A 22,785-nucleotide genomic window follows, 5' to 3' on the forward strand; every position below is an offset into this window, starting at 1 on the left:
AAAAACCAACCAGGGTTATTCCACCAAATATTGATTATTTCTGAACTCTTAATACTTTATGAATATGAACTTGCTTTTTGATTTCTGATTCTAGGAAAAATATACACTATATGTTTAAACATGGCTTCAGCTACAATGTTGGATGATAAGACCTGGCTCTTATCTCACGGTCCAGCTCATCCCAATGGTGTTGAACTGGGTGGAGGTGAGATCTTTAAGGACAGGTGAAGGACAGTCAAGTTCCTCCACATTCAGCACAGCAAGCCATTTATCTGTGTAGCTCACTTTGTATGTGTGTGTGTGTGTCGGGGGGTTACTAGGGGGTTACTATCATATAGTACATCTGCTAGGCAGTCGGCAGGCGGTGTGGATGACCCCTCTCATAGACGCTTTATCTTCCTGTCTAAGAGCAAAAGGTACAGAAGCACCGTATCACCGGCAGCTTCATTCCTTCCTGATTACTGAACACACTGCTGCCCTCCAGCGTCTACCTGCACTAATCAACACCCTTTCCAACAGTTTAACACTTAACAAAAATATAAATCTATTCTACAGTTTACGACTGATAACATATGGCCAAACCAAGGACGATGTTTTTGTTGCGATATTTTTCGCACTATACGGCGCAATAATTTATAATATGCATTGTGTGACACTAGTAAGGAACAGGGGTGTTGCCATGCTTCCCTTCTAATTCAGCAGGTCTCGCCTCTGGGTGGTTGGGGGGTAACTTAAAGTTAAGTAAAGCTAAGTTAAGTCAACAAAATTGTAATTCTTGAAACAAAACAAGTCAAACGAGTGCTGGATGTTAATCTACACAGATCTCTCTCCTAAAAACGGTTTATTTGGGTGAGTAAAGCGCTTCAGTTTATTTACAGTAAGCTTAGATTTACAGATTTCCACTAAGGCTAAGTGCAGCAGCATTAGCATTAGCATCTATCCTCTAGCAGTTGCCATGGTTGGTGAGCCTGGGCGATATTATCAGTTTATCAGTTTAACTAACAGATAATGTTAAAAAAAGGTGACAAAACTCAGAGATGTGCGTTAGGACGAGACTAAAATTACCGGAGGACCAGAGGACATCTGAGAAAAACACGTACATGGTCGCATCAGACAGGAATAAAAACACAGAGGACCAGGCTATAAAAAACCTCTCCAGGCCATTATTCCTCCAGTGCCAATTTTTACAATTGGACTTGGTGCATTCAAGCAGGTTCTGCTCATATCTGCTACACTCACAATTGTCTTCCTGCCAATTCACCAGGCATTTCTGCTGCTCAAAATCCAATAGCAGCATGTTTTACACCTCTCCACCAAACATAGCTGTCAAGTCTCCCTTTTTGGCCGGGAAACTACCGTATTTTCCTGCTCATTCCCGTCCACCTCCTGTATTAGTTTTCCCGTAAATTTCCCGTTTTCTATTAACATAAAAAACAAAAACATTACGAGACAGGCGTGTGAATGGGAAATCTCTTAACCAGTCATGGAGCCGGATCAAGGCGAAAGTCCCGCCTTTCAGGAGAAACAGCCAATCAAGCTTGCTGGTTTTGCAGCGCGAGGAGGAGGGTCAGTGTGGGAATTGTCAGTTGTTAGAATTTGTTCAAATCTCGAGTATTGTGGTGTAATTTATTATTTAGAAGGGGTAGAAGAGATGGTTAAACTGGAGAGAGTTTTTACTGAAATTTACTGAACTGATCAGGACTGGACTGATCAAAGAAAGAAGTATTAATTTAAGATTAATTCTTATTTTTAAATTCAAAACTTGACAGGTATGCCACCAAAAAGGTATTATAAACAGTGTATACTGTCAGCAATGCATTCATTAGAAAGAGAGTTCAGACACTCACGTGAAAGACAGTGCAATCTTAACCATACATTTACCTTAGCAGTGCAATCCTAATCATAAATTCACCTCAGCAATGCTATTCTAATCATACGCTAACATCAGCGGTCCAATTCTGATCATAAATATACTTCAGCAGTGCTATGCTAATCATACAGTAACCTCAGCAGTGCTGTTCAAATCATAATTTTAACCCAACAGTGCTATTCAAATCATAGTTTTAACTTAGCAGTGCTATTCTAATCATACAGTAACCTCAGCAGTGCTGTTCCAATCATTAATTTACCTCAGTGGAGCTATTCTAAACACACATTTACCTCAGAAGTGTTGTTCAAATAATACATTTACCTCAGCAGTGCTATCCTAGTCGCATTTACCTCAGTGGTGCTATTCCAATCATACATTTATCTCAGCAGTGCTATTCTAATCATAGATTTACCTCAGAATTGCTATTTAAATCATAAATTTACCTCAGCAGTGCTATACCAATCATACATTTACCTCAGAATCCTCAGTAGTGCTGTTCTAGTCACATTTACCTCAGTGGTGCTATTCCAATCATACATTTATCTCAGCAGTGCTATTCTAATCATAGATTTACCTCCGAATACTATCCCAATCTTACATTTACCTCAGCAGTGCTATTCCAATCAAACATTTAGTTCAGCACTGTTATTATAATCATACATGTACCTCAGAATTGCTATGCAAATCATAAATTTACCTCAGCAGTGCTATTCCAATCATAGATTTACCTCAGAAATGCTATCACAATCTTACATTTACCTCAGCAGTGCTTTTCCAATAAAAAAATTTAGTTCAGCACTGTTATTATAATCATACATGTACCTCAGAAGTGTTATTCAAATAACACAGTTACCTCAGCAGTGCTATTAAAATCCTTGATTTAGTTCAGCACTTTAGCTCAGCAGTGGTATTGTGATTATAATTTTACCTCAGCAGTGCTATTCTAATCATACATTTACTTCGGCAGTGCTATTCTTCTCGTGAATTTACCTCAGCAGTGCTATTCCAGTCATATGTTTCTGAAAGCTTCTACACAATGAATGAAAAGATCAAAAGATGCAGCTTTTAAGAGTTCTATAATCAATTGACTTAATCAATTAATCAATTCACGCATGGTCAGACATATGCAGACATATAAATATAGAGAGCTGCTCCCCCTGATTCTGGTGTATCAGCCCCCATCTACTTTTAACAAGAAGAATATTCACTAGATGTTGGAACATGGCTGCAGAGATTTGCTTTCAATTTGCCAGAAAAAAGCATTAGAAGACTTTAGCTGTCCTGACCCTGTAAAACCTTTTCAGCTGGAGAACAGATTTGAGTTTAAAAATGAACTTAAACCTGCCGTTTATCGGCTGTTCCTGCCGGCTCTCAGGGATTGCAGGGGTGCAAGAAGGGCTGCTGTTGCTTAAAAACTAAACAAAAAAAAAAGATACTTAAAGAGGAAACACTGCAATGTGGCTTCGAATAAATTAGTTGTTGTTTTATATAATGATTCAATCAGGAAATAAACAAAAAAACACATTTGTGGCCACCAAATTTTAGTTGCCAAATATTCGGTGCATCCCTGCTTTACACCTTTAGTCAATATCACATACAGTACAGGCCAGCTGTACAGCACTGAGTCTGAGCAGGTTTAACAGTGTGTGTGTGTCTCTTACCAATCTGCCCATATGCCATACTGATGAGCCTCTCATTGACCAGTTTATCAGTTTTGGGGTTTCGGGGTTGACGCTTCATAATGTCACTCTCTGCAGACTCATAAGCCAGAGAGATTGCAGGAACCTGAGAAGAGAAAGAGAGACAAAGAGAGAGAGAGAGAGAAAATGAAAGAATGATAGTGTGAAAGTGCTATGGGGCAGCAGACTGGCAGCGGTGATAAATTAAGTGTTTGTGTGTGTGGATGGTTGGCGGGTGGGGGCGGGTGTGTGCAGAATGAGTAAGTGGGTTTTCTTGATGTCCAGATGTCAGGTAAGAAAATGACTACGGATCCTGATGGACTGAAAATGATGGAGAGAAAGAGAGAGGCAGAGAAAGGGGCAAATGGAGAGAGTGCAATGTCACTCATTAAACACACACACACACACGTATCTATACACTCTACCCTTTTATATACAGCAGCCCTTTTCAGAGCACATGTGTATATACTTTTGTAGATACAAATTATACTGCTGCTCAAAAGATAGCTATTTTATTTTCAGTGGAAGTCAATGTAAATATATTTTATTCCAGGTCCAGCAGTATTAGCATTAGCCTCTAACCGCGTTAAGTATTATTAGGCTGTAGCCTGCTGATTAACCCTGGTTAGCACTGCTGGAGCAGCATTAGCATTAGCCGCTAACTGTGCAAAGTACTAGCTTTTACGCCTTTTGGCTTACTGGAACACTCAGGGTTCTTTAGTGTAGCGCCTAATGCTAATGCTCCAGCCTTAGTGGAAATCTGCGAATCTAAGCTTAGTCTGTGCAGACTAACATCAGGCACTGATTTGACTTTAATCATTTTTTTTTTTTTACTTACAGCTTTGTTTACTTAACTTAGCTTAGCTTTCCAGGTTTTGCCAGAGCTTTATTGAGAGTAGCACCACAAAGAACTCCAGTATTGTGAAAGAAACAGCTGACGGCAAAATGAGAGAATCAGTACGATTTCAGATTTCGATCAGGTTCAAGTTCGGAGGCCTTGTGATGAGTGTCCTCATCACCCACTGATTGTGTGATGATCTGGGGAGCATCATATATACGACAGTCAGTTACTTCTAGTAATCACGCGAGGGACACTAACAGCTCAGGACATCTTGCGCCTTCCAAATGTAATCTTTCAGCAGGATGATGCTCGTCCACACGCAGCAAGGGTTGCCCAGGAATGCCTCGGCCAGACTGCAATGCATTTATGGGACTGACTGGGGGGCCAGCTTCAGCAACTTGTAGAGTGAGTGTAGAGCAGAATCTACAGGCCAAGCTGCAACACCTCTGGGTGAATGTTCTGTATGATGCTATACGGTACCTGTATACCTGCACATATTCTAGAGGCACCCAACCGGGTACTAAAGCTTGCGTTCAATTGTACAATTTATCGAATAAACACATACTTTCACTTTAATATTGTAATTACTTACTTATATCATCAATACATTCAAAATTAAAAAAAAACTTAAATATTAAAGATTCATTCCTTTCCAACTATCAGCTTCTTGGTCCGTTATTTTGTCAGTGAGTCTGTTATTGTGTGTATACTGATTAAGGTTTAGTAGTGTTGGACTTCTGATAACAATTCCCGCACATCGCTATCTCCACCTACTGAGGCAGAGATAGGTGTGTGTGTGTGTGTGTGTGTGTGTGTGTGACTCTCACCATATCAGTTCCCAGGTCAATGCACAGGATGGTGACCGTGCCGAGAGGTAGAGGGACGCTGGCGATGATGAAGAGCAGGAAGGGGGAGATCTCGGGGATGTTGCTGGTGAGAGTGTAAGCTATCGACTTCTTCAGGTTATCAAAAATCAGCCGACCTTCAGGGGAAACACACACACACACGACACGTCTGTTAATCCCTGCAGGAAACACACTGCGGGTGTTATTCTATAGCTTTATATAAGCTCCTTTCATGGAAAACACAATGTATTTCACAGTCTCTCCATCACTCTCTCTCTCTCTCTGACAATCTGTATTTCATTCTTCTTTATACTCCTACACAGTGTAATTAACCGCTGCGGCTTTTATTAAGGGCACCTACTGTATCTAATGCCTACATTTGTCGGCCTTTTGATCAGAAACACCAGCCTTATCCCTAATCACTGTGGTTTTAGTGGTTAAATCAGGGTTTTTAATGTGGTATTACCTCTGTGATCAATGTGTGTCCAGTAGTTTTTAATGGTTTCATGCTTCCGCTGTTATTTAATTGCTAGAGGAGATTTGTTTCAGCTTTTGAGCTTTGAAAGAGACATTATTATTACTAAGTAGACCAACCACTGGTTAAAATAAGAGTGTGGGTTCTATTTTAGCGCACCAGTGCTTTGATATTGTTGAGCTGTGGCTCAAAATGCGCAAAAGACATGAATGGATGAATGGATGAATGGTGCTGTGCTTTTTGAGGATATGCTGTGAAGATACACCGGCAGCTCATTTAAGGGAACAGTAATGCTATTTTATTCTTTATTCAAGTTTATTGTTGATGTAAAAGTTGTGTGTGTGTGCGTTAAATAAGCAGGAGTGTTCAGAGCTCTGGGAGCACCTATAGGAATAGACGATTCTGATGATTGACTGTTGTCAGGGTTTAAATAAGTCAGTGGCGCACCTGCGTTTTATGCCGCCAAAACATTTTGGACTTCCTGATCAAATAAAGGTTTAATAAAATATAATAAAGATGTTTTTGTTGCATGTTTAGCCATAAATAATGCTAATTTTGTTTAATATTGTCTCCAAGCTTAAGCTGTCCACCCTGTCATGAATAAATATTACATGAATAAAATCATTTTAGAATATCACCAATTCAACAGTTGCAACTGAAACTCTAGCTCAACTACTTTTTTTAACAAATGCCAGTTTTCAGTAAAATGCCACAGTCAAAAAAAAACTAAAGGCACTTTTTTTGGCCAAAAAGTCACATAAAAGCCACAGTTTTCTCATTACTCCATTAAAACCCGATTAAAATCTCACCCTCCTCAACTCCTGTTACTATAGAGGCAAAGTTGTCATCCAGCAGGATCATGTCTGCTGCCTGTTTGGAGACGTCAGATCCGGATATTCCCATGGCAACACCGATATCCGCCCTCTTCAGAGCGGGGGAATCGTTCACGCCGTCACCCGTCACCGCTACTATAGCACCCTGCCGACACAATCAGCCAGTAAATATTACAGCAACACACGACTGAAGCACACTCTATCTATTTTACATATATATTTATATATATATATATACATATATATAAATATATAACACACACACACACACTCTCCTACCTGTCTCTGGCAGCCCTCCACGATGATGAGCTTCTGCTGTGGTGAGGTTCGGGCAAAGACGATCTCAGTGTGATTCTTTAAGAGATCATCCAGATACTCAGAGCTCATCTCCTTCAGATCAGTACCGTGGACCACACACGCCTTAGCGTCTCTACCACACACACACACATAAAATACATATTACACACACAAAGGATCAAAATGACAGGACAGATTTATATACCCCTCTGTTTTGCGTGTGCATGCCGAGGGGTAGGGTAGGGGTCTTCCGATTCTCGTTAGGCTGGAGGGGTAGGTTAGGGGAAGGCTAAGGGCTTGTTAACTCTTCATACAGAGATTTTTCAGAGGCACACTTCAAACCGAGGGTTATAAGAATCGCTGGTAAGATGGCAGAACAAGCGACCAAAAAAACCCCTACAAATTTAAATATTTTCCTTGTCAAAAGGGAAGATTATCACTATATTACCAGAGTTTAATGTGTAGCTTCAATGTTTTATGGGCGAATTCTTCATAACAAGCCTAAAAACGATCGATAGTAGTCTCAGTTAACTTTCCCATTCCACCTTAAATGGTGCGACAGACGGCAGGGGCTGCATCATTTAAGGCAGAACGGAAAAATAAACTAAAATAAAAGCTAATCAAAGCTAATTTCAACTCCCCATCACAGAGGAATTGACAATAAGAATAATTAATGAATTAATTTTCACACGATTTCCCTCTCTTCTGAAGAGATAAGAGAAAGTCCTAAAGTTAACTAGTTAAACAGCAGCTAGGTTATTGAACTTTAGCGCTCTTTAGGGGGGGATTTCACTCTGTTGCACTGGTAAATAAGTGGTAGGGCCAAGGGGTGAAATGGGATTGGGCCTTAGTATATTGCTTACTTCTTTTGCTTCTTTTACAGTTTGTAAAAATTTTTTTGAGAATTTTGCTCTCTAAGCCACCACTAAAGACATGCTTTACACATGCATTTCTAGACAAGCTGAGAAATAAGCTTATCGCTTCACCAGAGTTACACAGTGCAGTTAGCAGAGTGGGGAGCACATGATACAGAAATACAGAAGCTATTCTCATTTTAGCAAAAATGCAACATAATGCTGCTCTAATTTAATTTAACTGTATTTAATACTGAAATTAATGGAATGCATATAAAAAAACACAAAAAAAAACAGTTCTTACAGTAAATACAGAATATACACACCTTGGGTTCACTTGGCTGAGAGGGATGTTGAGCCTCTCTGCGATGTCCTCCACCGTCTCGTTGCCCTCAGAGATGATGCCGACGCCCTTAGCAATAGCCTTAGCTGTGATTGGATGGTCTCCAGTCACCATGATCACCTTTGCGAACAAGTTACACTCATCAGTATGAGGAATATTTTGTGTGTGTTTCTTTTTAAAACACAGCAAAATGTTTTTTTTTTTTTTTTTTAAAACAGCAATTATCATTTTCAAAAAGAGTTACATAACATTATAGCTATAGCTGTGCGTCGAGGAATCCTTTAATTCATTTTAAAATTCAAAGCACGGAATTTAGCGCGGACTTTTAATGTGAAAAGCGCTTAGCGTTACGCCACCCGCGCACAGGAAGCAGGAAGTGGAGAAGATGGAGGTTTTTGGAGCGGAGAGAGAGAGCAGGTCAATTTCATAACAACTCATAACAAATAAATAAGATTACCATCAGTGTAGCTTCAGAACATAACGACAGCGCTGTGGAGGATTAAAAAATACTGTTTAATGTGTTTGTGTGATTCGTTTATTACAACGGAGACAAGTTCTCGATGTAAACACAGCGCTGTGGAGTTTATAAACAAATACATATTAAAGTAAAGCTGAGATAAAGTTACTCTGGCTGGAAAACACGGCCATGAACTTACTGTATTATTGTCATTTAGTCTTAGTTATGTCAAATAATTAGATCTGAGTAGTGTAAAACGTAAATAAACGGAAAAAAAAAAATACTTTATTTGTCACAGTTATTCCACAGGTCTTTTCTTCAGTGTTTCTGAAAACATCCCCTGTCCACTGACTTTGTGGGAAAAGAATTTAGCGAGCTTATCCAATCCATGTTTATGCCTCTATTATTAACTTATTCCCTATATTTAATACTTACAAGAAAGGCAAGCAAATATATATATTTATCCGATTACTCGATTAATCGAAACGATTTTTCAGTAGAGTAATCGATTACTAAAATAATCGATAGCTGCAGCCCTAATAAAACGGTAAAAACCACGCTTCAGTATCAATTTACAGTGCATTCCTCTGTCCCATGACTTTTGGCATATCAGCGTTCAGCCAGGCCCGGTGGTACCTTGATCCCAGCAGAGCGGCACTTGCCCACAGCGTCGGGGACGGCGGCTCTGGGAGGGTCGATCATGGACATGAGACCCAGGAAGCACATCTGGCTCGTGGGGAAATTGACCTCTTCAGGGTCAAACGCAAAGCCTCGTGGGAAATGGGAGGCGGACATGGACAGGTGGCAGAATCCTGCGGCACAGAGAAATTGTGATTTATAATAACTAACACAGTGCAGAGTGAAGAAATCAGATTAAAATGAGAGTACATGCTCCTAGCCTGAGAGGATAATCAAAGATTTACTTTGATACCAGTGAATAAAGTGATTTTAGATGTGATAAGACTCCATTTACTAAAGCAGTGATGTGCTGAACACATTCGACACTCTCATTGTTTGGCTGAATGAGTGAAAAATACGTATTTTAACTTAAACTGTGAATCAGAAAGCTGCTGTGTTCATTTATTGAGCTGTATTCTATGAACGAAAGGCGCTAAATAAATAAAATGAACATAATTTCATTTATTTCTTACCCAACACTCTCTCGCCCAGACCCCCCAGGTCGATGTAGGCTCCCTGGAAGGCATCTTTCCACTCGTCGTTCAGAGGAAGCTCCTCTCCATTGATCATTATCGTACTGCACCTGCACGATCAATCACCGGTGACAACTATATAGTTATCGCTTACCAATAATCATTATTACCACTGGCTGCTCAGTGCTGAACACTGATCATTAGCAATAATCAGAGTTAATCAGATCAGGTTACAGAAGTGCTGTAATCACTGTTATTGATCAATACAGAAAGTGTTTATTGATTTACATCAGGATAGAAGTATATCAGGATATGATTGAAAACTAAAATTTCCTATCTAGCTGATCTGTTGGTGAACTTTTCTCAGTCCAGGGGTGAAAATGTGGTGTTTAAAAAAACTCCAGCAACTTTTATAGAGATGCGAATTTCATTTTCCAGCAGGATTTGGCGCAATGCCCACGCTGCTAAAAAAAAAAAGTACCAATTGATCTCATTATATGATATTCTAATTTTCTGAGACACTGATTTTTGGGTTTTCTTTTATTGTCTGTAAGCTTCATAATAATCGTCAACAATAAAAGAAATAAACGCTTAAATTAGATTAGCACTCTGTGTTTAATACATCTATATATAATATATGAGTTTCACACTTTGAACTGAATTACTGAAATAAAGTAACTTTTCAATGATATTCTATTTTTTTTAAATGCACAAGTGTAGTCTTTGTCATGTGTCCTTAGAAAAGGTTTATTATGTATCACTTTATCACAATATGAGTACCGTATTTTTCGGACTATAAGGCGCACCGTATTATAAGACGCACTATCAAAGAACGCCTATTTTCTGCTATTTTTCCATACATAGGGCGCATCGCATTATAAGGCGCGTTAAGTGACACTAGAAAGGGTGCCTATATCAAAGTGAACAGGGGTGGCGCCATGTTTCCCTTCCCCCACCGGGGGTGGTCGCTTGCCGGTGGAGCGTCTCAGTATACAAATCTAGCTTTTTCAAAGTCAAACGAGTGCTGGATATTAATCTACACAGATTCCTCTCCTGAAAACTGTTTATTTGGGTGAGTAACGTGCTTCAGTTTATTTACAGTAAGCTTAGATTTCCAGATGTCCACTAAGGCTTGCTGCACCAGCGTTAGCATAGCTATCCGCTAGCACGCTAGCTAGTCACCTAAACTAGTAAAGTTAACCCAAACTTAAACGACAGCGTTACACTGAGTAATCCTGCGTGTTCTGGTAAGACAGTGAGATATTAGCTAGCGATTCGTCCCCCGTAGCTTGTTTTAACACGGTAAACAAGCAGATTACAGGCTGATAAAACTCACCTCTGAGAGAGTTAGCGCTTAGCATCTAGCTAATGCTAGCCAGGCAAAGCAGCACAGACTTACAGGCTGATAACTCACCTCTGAACGGTGAACGCTTAGCGATTAGCATCTAACTCTAATAATACTGCTCCAGCAGTATTAAAAGTGCTAAATTTAGATAATACTGATCTCAGTGAATAAGCTAGCTAGCTTAGCGGTTAGCATCTAGCTAATGCTATTGCTGCTCCAGCCTCGGAGCTGCACGGCTCTGGACTCTGTATAGCACTGAAACTCTCTATAACGCTGCACGGAGTGTGTGTTTACTGCTCCTTACAACCTGACGAGTAAAATCCATACAAAAGGCGCACCGTATTATAAGACGCACTGTCAATTTTTGTGAAAATTAAAAGTTTTTAAGTGCGCCTTATAGTCCGAAAAATACGGTACTGCTATTGTTTAATGAGTATAAATCTGGAGCTTCAATCGCACAGTGATTTTTTTCAATGAGTTATTTTTTCGCACAGAATATTTTCTTACACAAAACTAAAAAACACTGTGAATTAATATATTTTGAAGGTTCGTTTCTTTCTTGTTTGCAATCCAGGTGATGCTGATGGCTCGCATGGGGGTTGAATACTCAGCACTGTAGCTACCGATTGACCAGTTGACCAGAGAGTGAAGGAAAACAGATATCAGTCCTGATCAGCTGTATTGATTACCTGTCCAAAATCCTCTCTGGAGCTCCTTTCATGACCAGCAGATGACCTGTGGGACTGTCTTCCATTTCGTGGATGGACAGCTAGAGGAAGGGGGAAGAGGAAAAGCTTGTTGCTGGAATTTGCGTGAGGAGACTCATAACTAGAGAAAAAAAAGCCCCTTATAACACCATCCTATAATAACATAAAACAAATTATATCAAATGTTCATTTTGTAGTGATTTATAAAAGCATATTCATTAGTCAGAAGTCAGACTCCGCCTCTGTTTGAACCTTTTTGCCGAGTAGCATCACAGCGCTAACACTCGGAGGAAAGCGCAGCGACTCGGTTCTTATACATCAGCACACAGTTGCCTCGTGCTGATCAACATCACCCTAGGAGTGATGAGGGGAAAGAGCGCCATCTACTGTACTGTACCCACCCAGAGAGAGAGAGCAAGGCCAATCGTGCTCTCTCAGGGTTCTGGCAGCTGATGACAAGCTGCATGACTGGGATTCGAACCAGCAATCTCCCAATCATAGTGGTTGTGGCTTTAAACTGCTGGACCATTCGTCACCCACCTAACTAGATTTTTGTGGTATAATAATGAAAAAAAAAAATGAACACACTTTTCAGATGAAGATGCATATTTAAAAAAATAAAACGAACATACTTTTATTTACTGATGTTTTTAGGAAACACAACGGATGCTCTTAAAGTTACAATGCCCCCAAAACCGCAATATAACATATACTGTTGCTATGACTAATACTAAAAGTACTGGGTATAGTGTTTTATGCCAATAAACATGATACAAAAATGTTTAGAATAATTATATGCAGTTTATTATTAGGTTTGGTTCCAATAAGGAAGACATAGAGCCCTGTTTTACACCCCTTGTGATGCTTACTGCTATGTTTCACCCAGCAAACAGTCTATTTTCATGTTTTACTCCTACATTGTTTAAATAGCAGTAGTGCTATATAGTAGTGAATATATCTACACTGATGTGTGAGGCAATCTGGAAGTGAGGTGTGTTCAGGTACATTTCTGGCATATTGCTTTAAAACACAGGTGCACCACTGACTGATTTGAACCCTGACAACAGTTAACCGCCAGACGTAAATGACCAGCTGGCACACCGTCACAGTGTGAATGAGCAGGACAGTTTCTTCCGCTGAGAAATGCAAAAGCGATGCACTGTTAAAAAAACAATCTGCCAACGTCAGAACACATCTGGCTCTTAAGGGAAATGGTAAATAACACACCAATGGTTTAAATTCACTTTATGCCTAAAACACACTCATGATTAATTATGAGAATTAGTACATGCCTTTTGCATGTTTCGAGCAGTGCAACGAGTACTTTTCCTGTCGTTACGATAGCAAAGACACACTGACACACCCCCTAAATCAAGCTGCGCATTGTGTGGTTGATTGCACGCCTATAGATTGCTAAAATAAGGCCCCTGGAGTACATAAAACATATTTATATATATATGACCCCGAATAAAGAAAAGGTATATATTAGTAGTGTATTGCTGTACCTGGTACTTGTTGGTGGAGTTGAATGGGATCTCACACACTTTGGGGTTGTTGTCTCGGAGTGCACGCACAGACCCACAGGACAGCTCAATACACTTCAGCAGAGCAGACTCTGACGCATCGCCTGCTGTGTCCCTCTACACACACACACACACACACACACACACCAAATTCATAGTTAACACACTTTCATTTTCATTTAATTTTCCTTAGAATCCGATCCGTCAGATATTAAGGAGCAATACAGCCCCTTTACTGAAGTACAGAGTTATACAGGAGTTTCAGTTTAGTTCTCCAACACGGAAGCTGGAGCAGTATTAGCATTAGCCGCTAAGTGCTAGCCCTTTCACCGTTTAGAGGTAAGTATATTAGACTGTAGTCTGTGTGTTTACCGTATTAAAACAAACAATGTGGGACTAACCTCTAGCTAACATCACCGTGGCTTACCAGAACACTCAGGGTTCCTCAGGGAAGTGCTGTCAGGCTAGCGCTAGCAGTTAGCTGCTAATGTTAATGCTGCCAGACTTAGCCTTAGTGGAAATCTGGAAATCTAAGCTTACTGTAAATAAATGGAAGCGCTTTACTCACCCAAATAAACAGATTTCAGGGGAGAATCTGTGAAGATTAACATCCAGCAATCATTTTTTTTTTTTAAGAATAACAGTTTTATTTACTTAGCTTAGCTTAGCTTAGCTTAACTTAACCCCCACCCAGTGGTGAGACCTGCTGAATTAGAAGGGAAACATGGCGACATCCCTGTTCCCTTCTAGTGTTGCTTAATGCACCTTATAACCTGGTGCATTTTTTGTATAAAATAGACCGGAAAATAGATGTTTATTGATAGTGCGCAACATATGGTAGGTGTTTTACATGACATCAAGTTAAGAGTCAAGTAAAGAGGCTTTTATTGTCATTCCATCTGAGTACAAGTCCCAACATGCAACATTCCCCTGTAATCAACACAGTGCTACATAGAAATATAATACTACAATAAATATAATAAATACAGCAGACATAAGACAATAGACAGGGCAGTACAGTCTAAATGTGTGTGGTGAGAATAAGGTGCAGAGATATGGAACATACTGTAACATACAGATCATACATGATCGCAGCAGAAACTGAGATAGAGAAAATACAACAATTTACAACCATTCTTATCTTATATAATTGGCTAGCTAGCTAGTTAGCGCTAACGCCACCTGAAGCACAGGAGTAGAACCTCTTCTCAGTGATGAGCTTAGCATAGCTTAAATACACAGCTAATAAATCAGAGCCCATTCCACCAGCAGAAAGCTTATCCCAATTTCAGCTTTCAATTGCGTTTGGTTTTAATCCCAAACCCTCGGTGTTTTGGGGGGAAGTGTGTATTGCAGGATGCTCTGCTTGTTTGGCTGAAATCTCTAGACAGTTAGCTTAGTGTGTGACAAATTAGCACCAGTTCCACCAGTATAAAACTTTAATCCATATCGAATTCCAGCTTTGACCAAGATTACAGCGTTAAATCTCAAATCCCCTTGTGTTTTGGGGACTGTGTGTGTTTTGCAGCATGCTCTGATAAAAAGCGTAAACACTGTAGCTATGGCAAATAACAGACAGTATGACGATGATGTTTTAATAAAATGCTGATAGGCTGTCGGTAAGTTTGATTTGGAATTTCTCTACTGTTGGAATGGGTGCTAATGTGTTAGCTAGGTTTCTAGGTAGCGTATTTTTTGAACTATAAGACACACTTAAAATTATTATATTTTCCCAAAAATCAACAGATATAGATAGATAGATAGATAGATAGATAGATAGATAGATAGATAGATAGATAGATAGATAGATAGATAGATAGATAGATAATGGAGAATGGAGTGCGCCTTATAATCCGGTGCTCCTTATGTATGAATTCTACCAGTCAGGTATTAAAGAGGAGTAAAGCTACTCTGCTGAAGTACAGAGTTATACAGGAGTTTCAGGGAAGTTTTCTTAACCGAGACTGGAGCAATATTAGCATTAGCTGCTAACCACGCTAGCCCTTTCGCCGTTCAGAGGTGAGTATATTGGACTGTAGCCTGCTGCTAACGCTGGCTAGCACTGCTGGAGCAGCATTAGAATTATCTGTTAACCACGGTAAGCGCTACCTCTTTTGCTGTTCAGAGGTGAGTATTGTCAGACTAGTAGTCTAGCTAATATCACCCTGACTTACCAGAACACTGAGGGTTCCTCAGTGTAGCGCTGTCGGGCAGCATTTACTAGCGATTTACCAGCAGCATTTAGCTAGCAGTTAGCCGCTATGCCGCTTTAAGAATTGCACTTTTGTTTACTTAGCATAGCTTTACTTTACTTAGTTGCCCACCACCACCACCCAGCGGTGAGACTTAGAATCAGAAGAAAAACATGGCGACACCCCTGTTCCTTACTAGTGTCACATAATGCACCTTATAATTCAGTGTGCCTTATGTATGAAAATAGACCAGACGGTAGACGTAATTTTAGCCATCTTTTATGTGAGTGGAACTCTATAATAACTGCATATTGTGGAGGCGTAGAAAATAAGAGTGTATAATAATAATATTCAAGCATTACTGTGTGTGTGTGTCAGAATGTGTGTTCACCTTGAGAATAGGGATTTCCTCCTGTCCGGGTTTGAAGACAGCGCGGTTGCAGAGGCCTGCCACCCGTGACAGAGCGGTCCAGGTGGGAGAGTTCTTATCAAAGCTCCCGTAGCCTGTGAAAGAGATGAATAACACACACACACACACACACATACACACACACACACACACACATAAAAATCAGGTGTGAAAGCTGCCGTGAAACATAGTTCAGACCAAATTACCTAAATTTGCTGCTCTTGGTCTGGATCGGCTGGCTTTCGAAGTGGTTTGGAATTTACAGGAAGTTACAGGAAGTTGAGGCAAGCTAACGTCACCCATTAAACAATAGAAGAAGAAAAAGAACTGGTGTTGTTTCGAAATCAGACCCCTCTTTGGCGTACAGGAGTTTTACGAAGCTGTGTGGGTACAACAGATTACGCTGGTGATTCTGTATCTACTGTAACTGTAGATGAACTGCTCTCACCTGATTGGTCCTCAGTGGTGTCGGCCTCGTGGATCTGGTTGTCGAACCACATGTGGGCCACGGTCATGCGGTTCTGTGTGAGAGTGCCGGTTTTATCAGAGCAGATTGTGGACGTGGAGCCCAGAGTCTCTACCGCCTCCAGATTCTTCACCAGACAGTTCTTACGAGCCATGCGCTTCGCCGTCAGCGTCAGACACACCTGAGAGAGAAGAGAGGGCGAGGGCGCGAGAGGGCGAGAGAGCAGGGAAACGGGGAATAGAGAGGGAAGGGAAGAGGGGGAGGGTGATTGTTATTGATTAAATGACTGGCACACACATAAATAAACCATTAAAGGGATAGATTGCTATTGGCCAAAGGGAGTGGACATAATATGGTTTCGACATGACGATCATGATGAATTCAAAACGGTCTGCTTCTGCAGTTTAGCTTCCCTATATGAACCGTCTGCTCTCTCAGAAACGGAGGTGTGAAACAGCCTCCAGGGTGGTACACGCCGGGCTGCTCGTCACAGGGCTGGTAACCCTCAAGGCTGCGTCTTCGGTCCCTTTAGTTATGGAATGTATTTCCTCTGCAGTTACGCTGCCTCTGTGCACTCTGTCTCGACTCCAGGCTTATAAATCATGTTTGCAATGTAAATGAGAACGAATACTCAGCTTAACCCCAGAGGTGGCCAATGTGTTCCAGTTTTAGAGCTGTAAAAAACACAACTGGAACTTGAGAATGATGAATATTTGACGGTACGTTTACTTTGTTTGTAGTGTGAGGAACTAAAATGTACCTGTACAGTATATTTTTCCTAGTTAGTTTAAAGTAAACCAACACAATTACAGTCATCTGCAAATTTTGGACACACTGATTCAATACATACAGCTTCACCCCTGCTGCCATTTGCCATTCTTTTTATAGGTCACTTGATGTCACCCTGCGGTTGCTGACTGACATTCAAATTAGTTGACGGTCAATCTCCAGACCTTAACTCAATTGAAAAACCTCTGAATGTAACCATGTAAAATGTAAGTTGGTCCCAAGCCATCAAACAAAGCTGAACTGCTTACATTTTTGTGCCAGGAGTGAAATAAGGCCACCCAAAAGCAGTGTGAAAGACTTGTGGAGAGCATGCCAAGATGCATGAAAACTGTGTATAAAAATCACTCTTAAAACATTAGCATTGTTGTTTCTAAATGAATATCAACTTGTTTTTTTTTTTTTTGCTTTATTCAAGGTTTTCTGTACATTTTCTGCAAATAAATGCTCTAAATGACAATGTTTGCTTGGGAGAAATGTTGTCAGTGGTTTACAGAAAAAAACACAATGTTTATTTAACTCAAACACATACCTAAACATAGCAAAATCAGAGAAACTGATTATTTTGAAGTGGTCTCTTATTTTTTCCAGAGCTGTATATTTGTTGACTTTAAAAAAGGTTGCACTACAGCAGGGGTCTCAAACTATCGCCCTGCAGAGCACATCTGGCTTCATGTTAAAAAATGAGACTTAAATCCAGCCTGCGAGTCAGTTGTATTATTAGCTGAAGCTAAACCTGGTGAGCTAAAGCTAAAGCTTAACCTGGTGAGCTAAAGCTAAAGCTAAACCTGGAGAGATAAAGGGGAAACTAAAGCTGGAGAGCTAAATCTAAATTTAAAGCTGGAAAACTGAAGCTACATCTAAACCTGGCAAGCTTAAGTTAACACTTATGCTGTTGAACTAAATGACTGTGATTTTAATGCCAACATCTTGCAAATGTCACATTAACAAAAGTAACAAAAAATACTAACCTAGCGGTGAGAATATGTGACCAAAACCCAACATCTGCTAAACAACTATTTTAGTAAGGTATGGGGGCCAAAACCCAACATCTGCTACAATTAATATTAATGTTCGCTAACATAAAAGTTCCAACATTGTCAGACGGTAAAATATATTTGGTTTTAAGTTATGGTGTCCATATACTAAAATTCCAAATTTGTCTAATGTTGGCTTTTGATGGATATATGACTTTGTTCTCCAACCTAAAGGTAATCTTACTTAACGCCAAGGTCGACAAAACCCAACATCTGCTAAATGTTGACATGTTGTTGGTTTGTAGTGTTTTTAACGGTGTTTATTTAGCATCTGTTTTCATTAAAACTTCTTCTGATGACTCATATTTGTGTCATATTTGTGTTATATTTGTGCAAGCAGCAACCACTTAGCAATTTCATTGCAAACATCTAGAATACTATAGTAACCATTCAACACTGTTTTAGACACTCAGCAACCACCTGATAACCAAAAGCCAACGTCTGCTAAATGGTGATGTTGGTTGTTGTTGGTTTGCAGTGTTTTAAATGGTGTTTATTTAACATCTGTTTAAAATTGGTGAAAGCGTTCAACCCAATGATGGTTTCCATCCGGTACTGAATTTCAGCTTTGGGTTTTGACGTCAACCAGGTTTTCCTTTTCAACTAAAATTCAACGTCTGAACATCAGAAGTCCAGCATCTTTCTGACGTTACTCTGGCGTCAGACGGCTGCTGGCGTTTTCCAGCAAACTTCTTTTATTTAGAAGGAAAGGGGAGGAAAATGGCGTTTTCCGTGATTCACAGCCTTTAAAATGTATTAGCGACGCGGTAATGGAGTAACGCTATGCCAGCAGAGCTGTTTCCAACTGCAGTGTGGATTGAATTGGGAGAGGGCGAGTGTGTGCGAAAGAGCAGGAGATGTGAATTAAATTTGGAAGGGTGACAGGATCCAAATTGAAACTGGAATTGCACGAGGCGAAAGAGAGGAGAGCAGTGTTTTTCTTTCGTTCACTGAAGCTCCGCCCGCCTGCGGGACTGAGGGACAAGAGACAGAAGTGGACATGCTGTAGTCCTCCGAGTACAATTTACACACCAGAGAGAGAGAGAGAGAGAGAGAGAGAGAGAGAGAGAGAGAGAGAGAAATGACAGGAGGCTGAAGAGGAATACAAAGAAAATATGAAAAGAGATAGAAAGAGAGAGAGAGACAGATGGAAAAAGATAGTACGAAATAGAGAGAGAGATAGAGAGACAGACTGAAGGAGAAAGACAGAAAAAGAAAGCGAGAAAGAGAGAGGGAGAAACAGAAGGAGGGAGATAGACAGAGCGAGAAAGAGAGTGAGGGAGCAACAGTGGGAGAGAAACTAAACAATATCAATTATTATAACTAATTTCTAAAATAATGATTTATTGCTTATTATTACACATTTATTAATTCTCCACACACTTATTTTTCTTCTATTTGAATTATAATTAATAATAATTATAAGTTTTAATCCTGTAAATAATAATAAGTTATTGTGTTGTAATTGTATTTACGTAATCTTTCTTTAATTCATTATTATTATTAATTATTATTATTATTTTTATTTGTTTTCTGTTTTTGCTTTGGCTATAGTGTTGATTGTTACATTCATGCCAATAAAGCACGGTTGAACTGAACTGAACTGAAGAGAGAGAGAGAGAGAGAGAGAGAGAGAGAGAGAGAGAGAGAGAGAGAAAAGAGAGAGAGAGAGAGAAAGAGAGAGAGAGAGAGAGAGAGAGAGAGAGAGAGAGAAAAAAAAGAGAGAGAGAGAGAGAGAGAGAGAGAGAGAGAGAGAGAAAGAGATAGAAAGATATAGAGAGAGAGAGACAAAAGAACCAAAGAGAGAGAGAGAGAGAGAGAGAGAGAGAGAGAAAGAGATAGAAAGATATAGAGAGAGAGAGACAAAAGAACCAAAGAGAGAGAGAGAGCTAAAGTAAGAGAGGGCGAAACAGAAGGAGAGAGGTAGAAAAAGAGAAAGAGTGAGAAAGAGAGAGAATGAGAGAGAAAGGGAGAGGGAGACAGATGGCAAAAGATAGAAAGGAAAAGAGCGAGCTAGAGAGACAGAAAAAGAAAGCGAGAAAGAGAGAGAGAGAGAGAGAGAGAGAGAGCAAGAGAGGGAGAGACAGAGGGAAAGCGCAAGGAGACAGAAAGAGAAAGAGACAGAAGGAGAGATAGAAAGAAAGTTCAGTTTTGGACATATGTGATTGTTTTGGCAACATTGTTTTCAAAACAGTCATGCTAATAAAGACAATTGAATTGAATTGAAATGAATTGATAGATAGAGAGACAGACAGAAAGACAGAGCAAGAGAGAGGGAGCAAGAGAGGGAAAAAGAAAAGGAGAGAGATAGATGGACCGAAAGAGAGAGAGAGAGAGAGAGAAAACAGAGAGGTAGACGTTCCACAGCCTGTAGACATCAGGGAGAGAAAATGAAAGAGAATTTCAAAGACTGTTGTTCTTCATGGTGACAGTGGCCAGCAGCCAGTGTGTGTGTGTGTGTGTGTGTGTGTGTGTGTGTCATGAAGTTAAAGATGATATATTTGAGTTTTTGTAATAACTAATAGATTGTTTTGTACAGTTTTGGAGTGAAAGGAAAAGGAGCTGCATGCTAAACGTTTGGGCAAGCAGACATATTTAAAAATATTTCTAATAATAACTTTTAGCAAGAAATAAAAAAGGGAGAGAAAAAGAAAGTGGTTGCAACTTATAGGCGGTAAAAGTTGTTATTCATATGTTTGTTTTTATGGGGTGGTTATTTATGATAAGCTTTGTGATGTATCGCATGTGTTGCTTTGGTGTTGTCAGGTGGTTGCTGAGTGTCTACAACAGTGTTGAATGGTTACTGCGGTATTCTAGGTGGTTGCTCTGATATTGCTCAGTGGTTGCTGGTTGCACAAACATGACTTTAACAGGAGAGTCATCAGAAGAAATTTAATAAAAAGAACACCTCTCCAACTGTTAAGCATGGGGGTGGAGGTGGATCATGGTTTGGGCTTGTGTTGCAGCCAGTGGCACAAGAAACATTTCACTGATAGTTCTCCCTTTTGGTTTGGTTTCACACAAAAAAAAACCCCACAATGCCTCAAAAATTTGCTTAGATATTTCAACTGTGTTAAGGCAGGACAATTAGCAGAATTAGCATTAGCTGCTAACCGTGCTAAGCGCTAGCTCTTTCACTGTTCAGAGGTGAGTATTATTATTAACCCCAGCAAGCACTGCTGGAGCAGCATTAGCATTACCTGCTAAGCACTAGACATTTCGCCAGTCAGAGGTGCGTATTATTGGCCTGTAGTCTGCTGCTAACCCCAGCTAGCACTGCTCGAGCAGTATTAGCTTTAGCCGCTAACCACACTAAGCACTAGCTAGTTCCTCAGTGTAGCGCTGTTGGGCGGCATAAGCCGCTAACCAGAAGTCTAAGCAGGAGAGAAATCTGTGTAGATTAACATCCAGCGGAAATTTGACTTGGCAAGACCTGCTAAATTAAAAGAAAACCGCGGCGACACCCCTGTTCCTTACTAGTGTCGCGTACACCGGTGCACCTTATAGTGTGAAAAATCCGGTATTTCTGTTTAATAATAAAATAAATACGCAACACTCACCGTGACCGTAGCCAGCAGTCCTTCTGGCACGTTGGCGACGATGATGCCGATGAGGAAGACGACGGCCTCGAGCCAGGTGTATCCGAGGATGATAGAGAGGATGAAGAAGGACACGCCCAGGAAGACGGCCACGCCCGTGATGATGTGGATGAAGTGCTCGATCTCGATGTTAATGGGCGTCTGACCGACTTCCAGCCCCGAGGCCAGAGTCGCTATACGCCCCATTACTGTATGATCACCTGTCGCAATCACGATACCACGGGCTGTACCTGCACACATGTCATGGTACAGGAGCTAGTATCGTGTCCCGTGACTTTTGTCATGTCCAAAAGAAGCTAAAGTACATTGTACTGAGCTGAGCTGTGGGATATATAGACGGAGTGTCCTCAAATAAATGTGTTTAATTAGATGGTTTTTTTTTTATGGGGTGTGTTTTATGATATTTATGTTGTATCGCATGTGTTGCTTTGTTGCTTTGGTGTTGTCAGGTGGTTGCTGAGTGTCTACAACAGTGTTGAATGGTTACTACGGTATTCTAGGTGGTTGCTCTGATATTGCTCAGTGGTTGCTGGTTGCACAAACATGATTTTAACAGGAGAGTCATCAGAAGAAATTTAATAAAAAAGAACACCTCTCCAACTGTTAAGCATGGGGGTGGGTGGATCATGGTTTTGGGCATCATGTGTTGCAGCCAGTGGCACAAGGAACATTTCACTGATAGTTCTCCCTTTTGGTTTGGTTTCACACAAGGAAAACCACAAGTGCAACAAGTGAATGAATGAATGAATGATGAAATCTTACCCTCCACACAGTTGGTGGAGAAGAAGCAGATGTTCCTGGTCTCCAGAGGGTTTTCGTGGGTGAAGTCTGGAGAGCGGGTCTGGGGTTCGGATTCTCCGGTCAGTGAGGAGTTGTCCACCTGAAAGGAAAGAGGTGAGGCTCAGTTTCACAATTATATAAGTTGTTTTAACTTCCAGTCAAATTCAAATGAATCCAAATAAGAGTTTTAAGGCAACATTTTGTGTTTTTTCACCTTTAAAAAAAGGTACAATTTCTATTTCAAACTATTAAATAATTTTAAGCGAAATCAAAAGTTGATATCACTTAAATTCACA

General features: G+C 40.3%; 1 protein-coding gene across 2 annotated transcripts in view; it reads right to left on the minus strand.

Annotated features, from left to right (window-relative positions):
* Window positions 1–22,785, minus strand: part of atp1a2a (ATPase Na+/K+ transporting subunit alpha 2a) — a 62,417-nt gene that overhangs the window by 15,698 nt on the left and 23,934 nt on the right. The window contains exons 7-19 of one of the 2 annotated variants that reach the window (XM_049476516.1): window positions 22,472–22,589; window positions 21,671–21,939; window positions 16,270–16,468; window positions 15,804–15,916; window positions 13,203–13,337; window positions 11,680–11,759; window positions 9,646–9,755; window positions 9,131–9,306; window positions 8,021–8,157; window positions 6,823–6,973; window positions 6,520–6,688; window positions 5,218–5,372; window positions 3,532–3,655 (exon numbers count right to left, since the gene is read on the minus strand). In XM_049476516.1, the coding sequence (XP_049332473.1) occupies window positions 3,532–3,655; window positions 5,218–5,372; window positions 6,520–6,688; window positions 6,823–6,973; window positions 8,021–8,157; window positions 9,131–9,306; window positions 9,646–9,755; window positions 11,680–11,759; window positions 13,203–13,337; window positions 15,804–15,916; window positions 16,270–16,468; window positions 21,671–21,939; window positions 22,472–22,589 (1,936 nt within the window). Of the gene's footprint in view, window positions 1–3,531; window positions 3,656–3,689; window positions 3,871–5,217; window positions 5,373–6,519; window positions 6,689–6,822; window positions 6,974–8,020; window positions 8,158–9,130; window positions 9,307–9,645; window positions 9,756–11,679; window positions 11,760–13,202; window positions 13,338–15,803; window positions 15,917–16,269; window positions 16,469–21,670; window positions 21,940–22,471; window positions 22,590–22,785 lie in introns of those variants that run through there. The other variant, XM_049476517.1, reaches the window with a different exon arrangement.

This window comes from Astyanax mexicanus, chromosome 4, assembly GCF_023375975.1.
Source record: "Astyanax mexicanus isolate ESR-SI-001 chromosome 4, AstMex3_surface, whole genome shotgun sequence".
NCBI classification, from domain to species: domain Eukaryota; kingdom Metazoa; phylum Chordata; class Actinopteri; order Characiformes; family Acestrorhamphidae; genus Astyanax; species Astyanax mexicanus.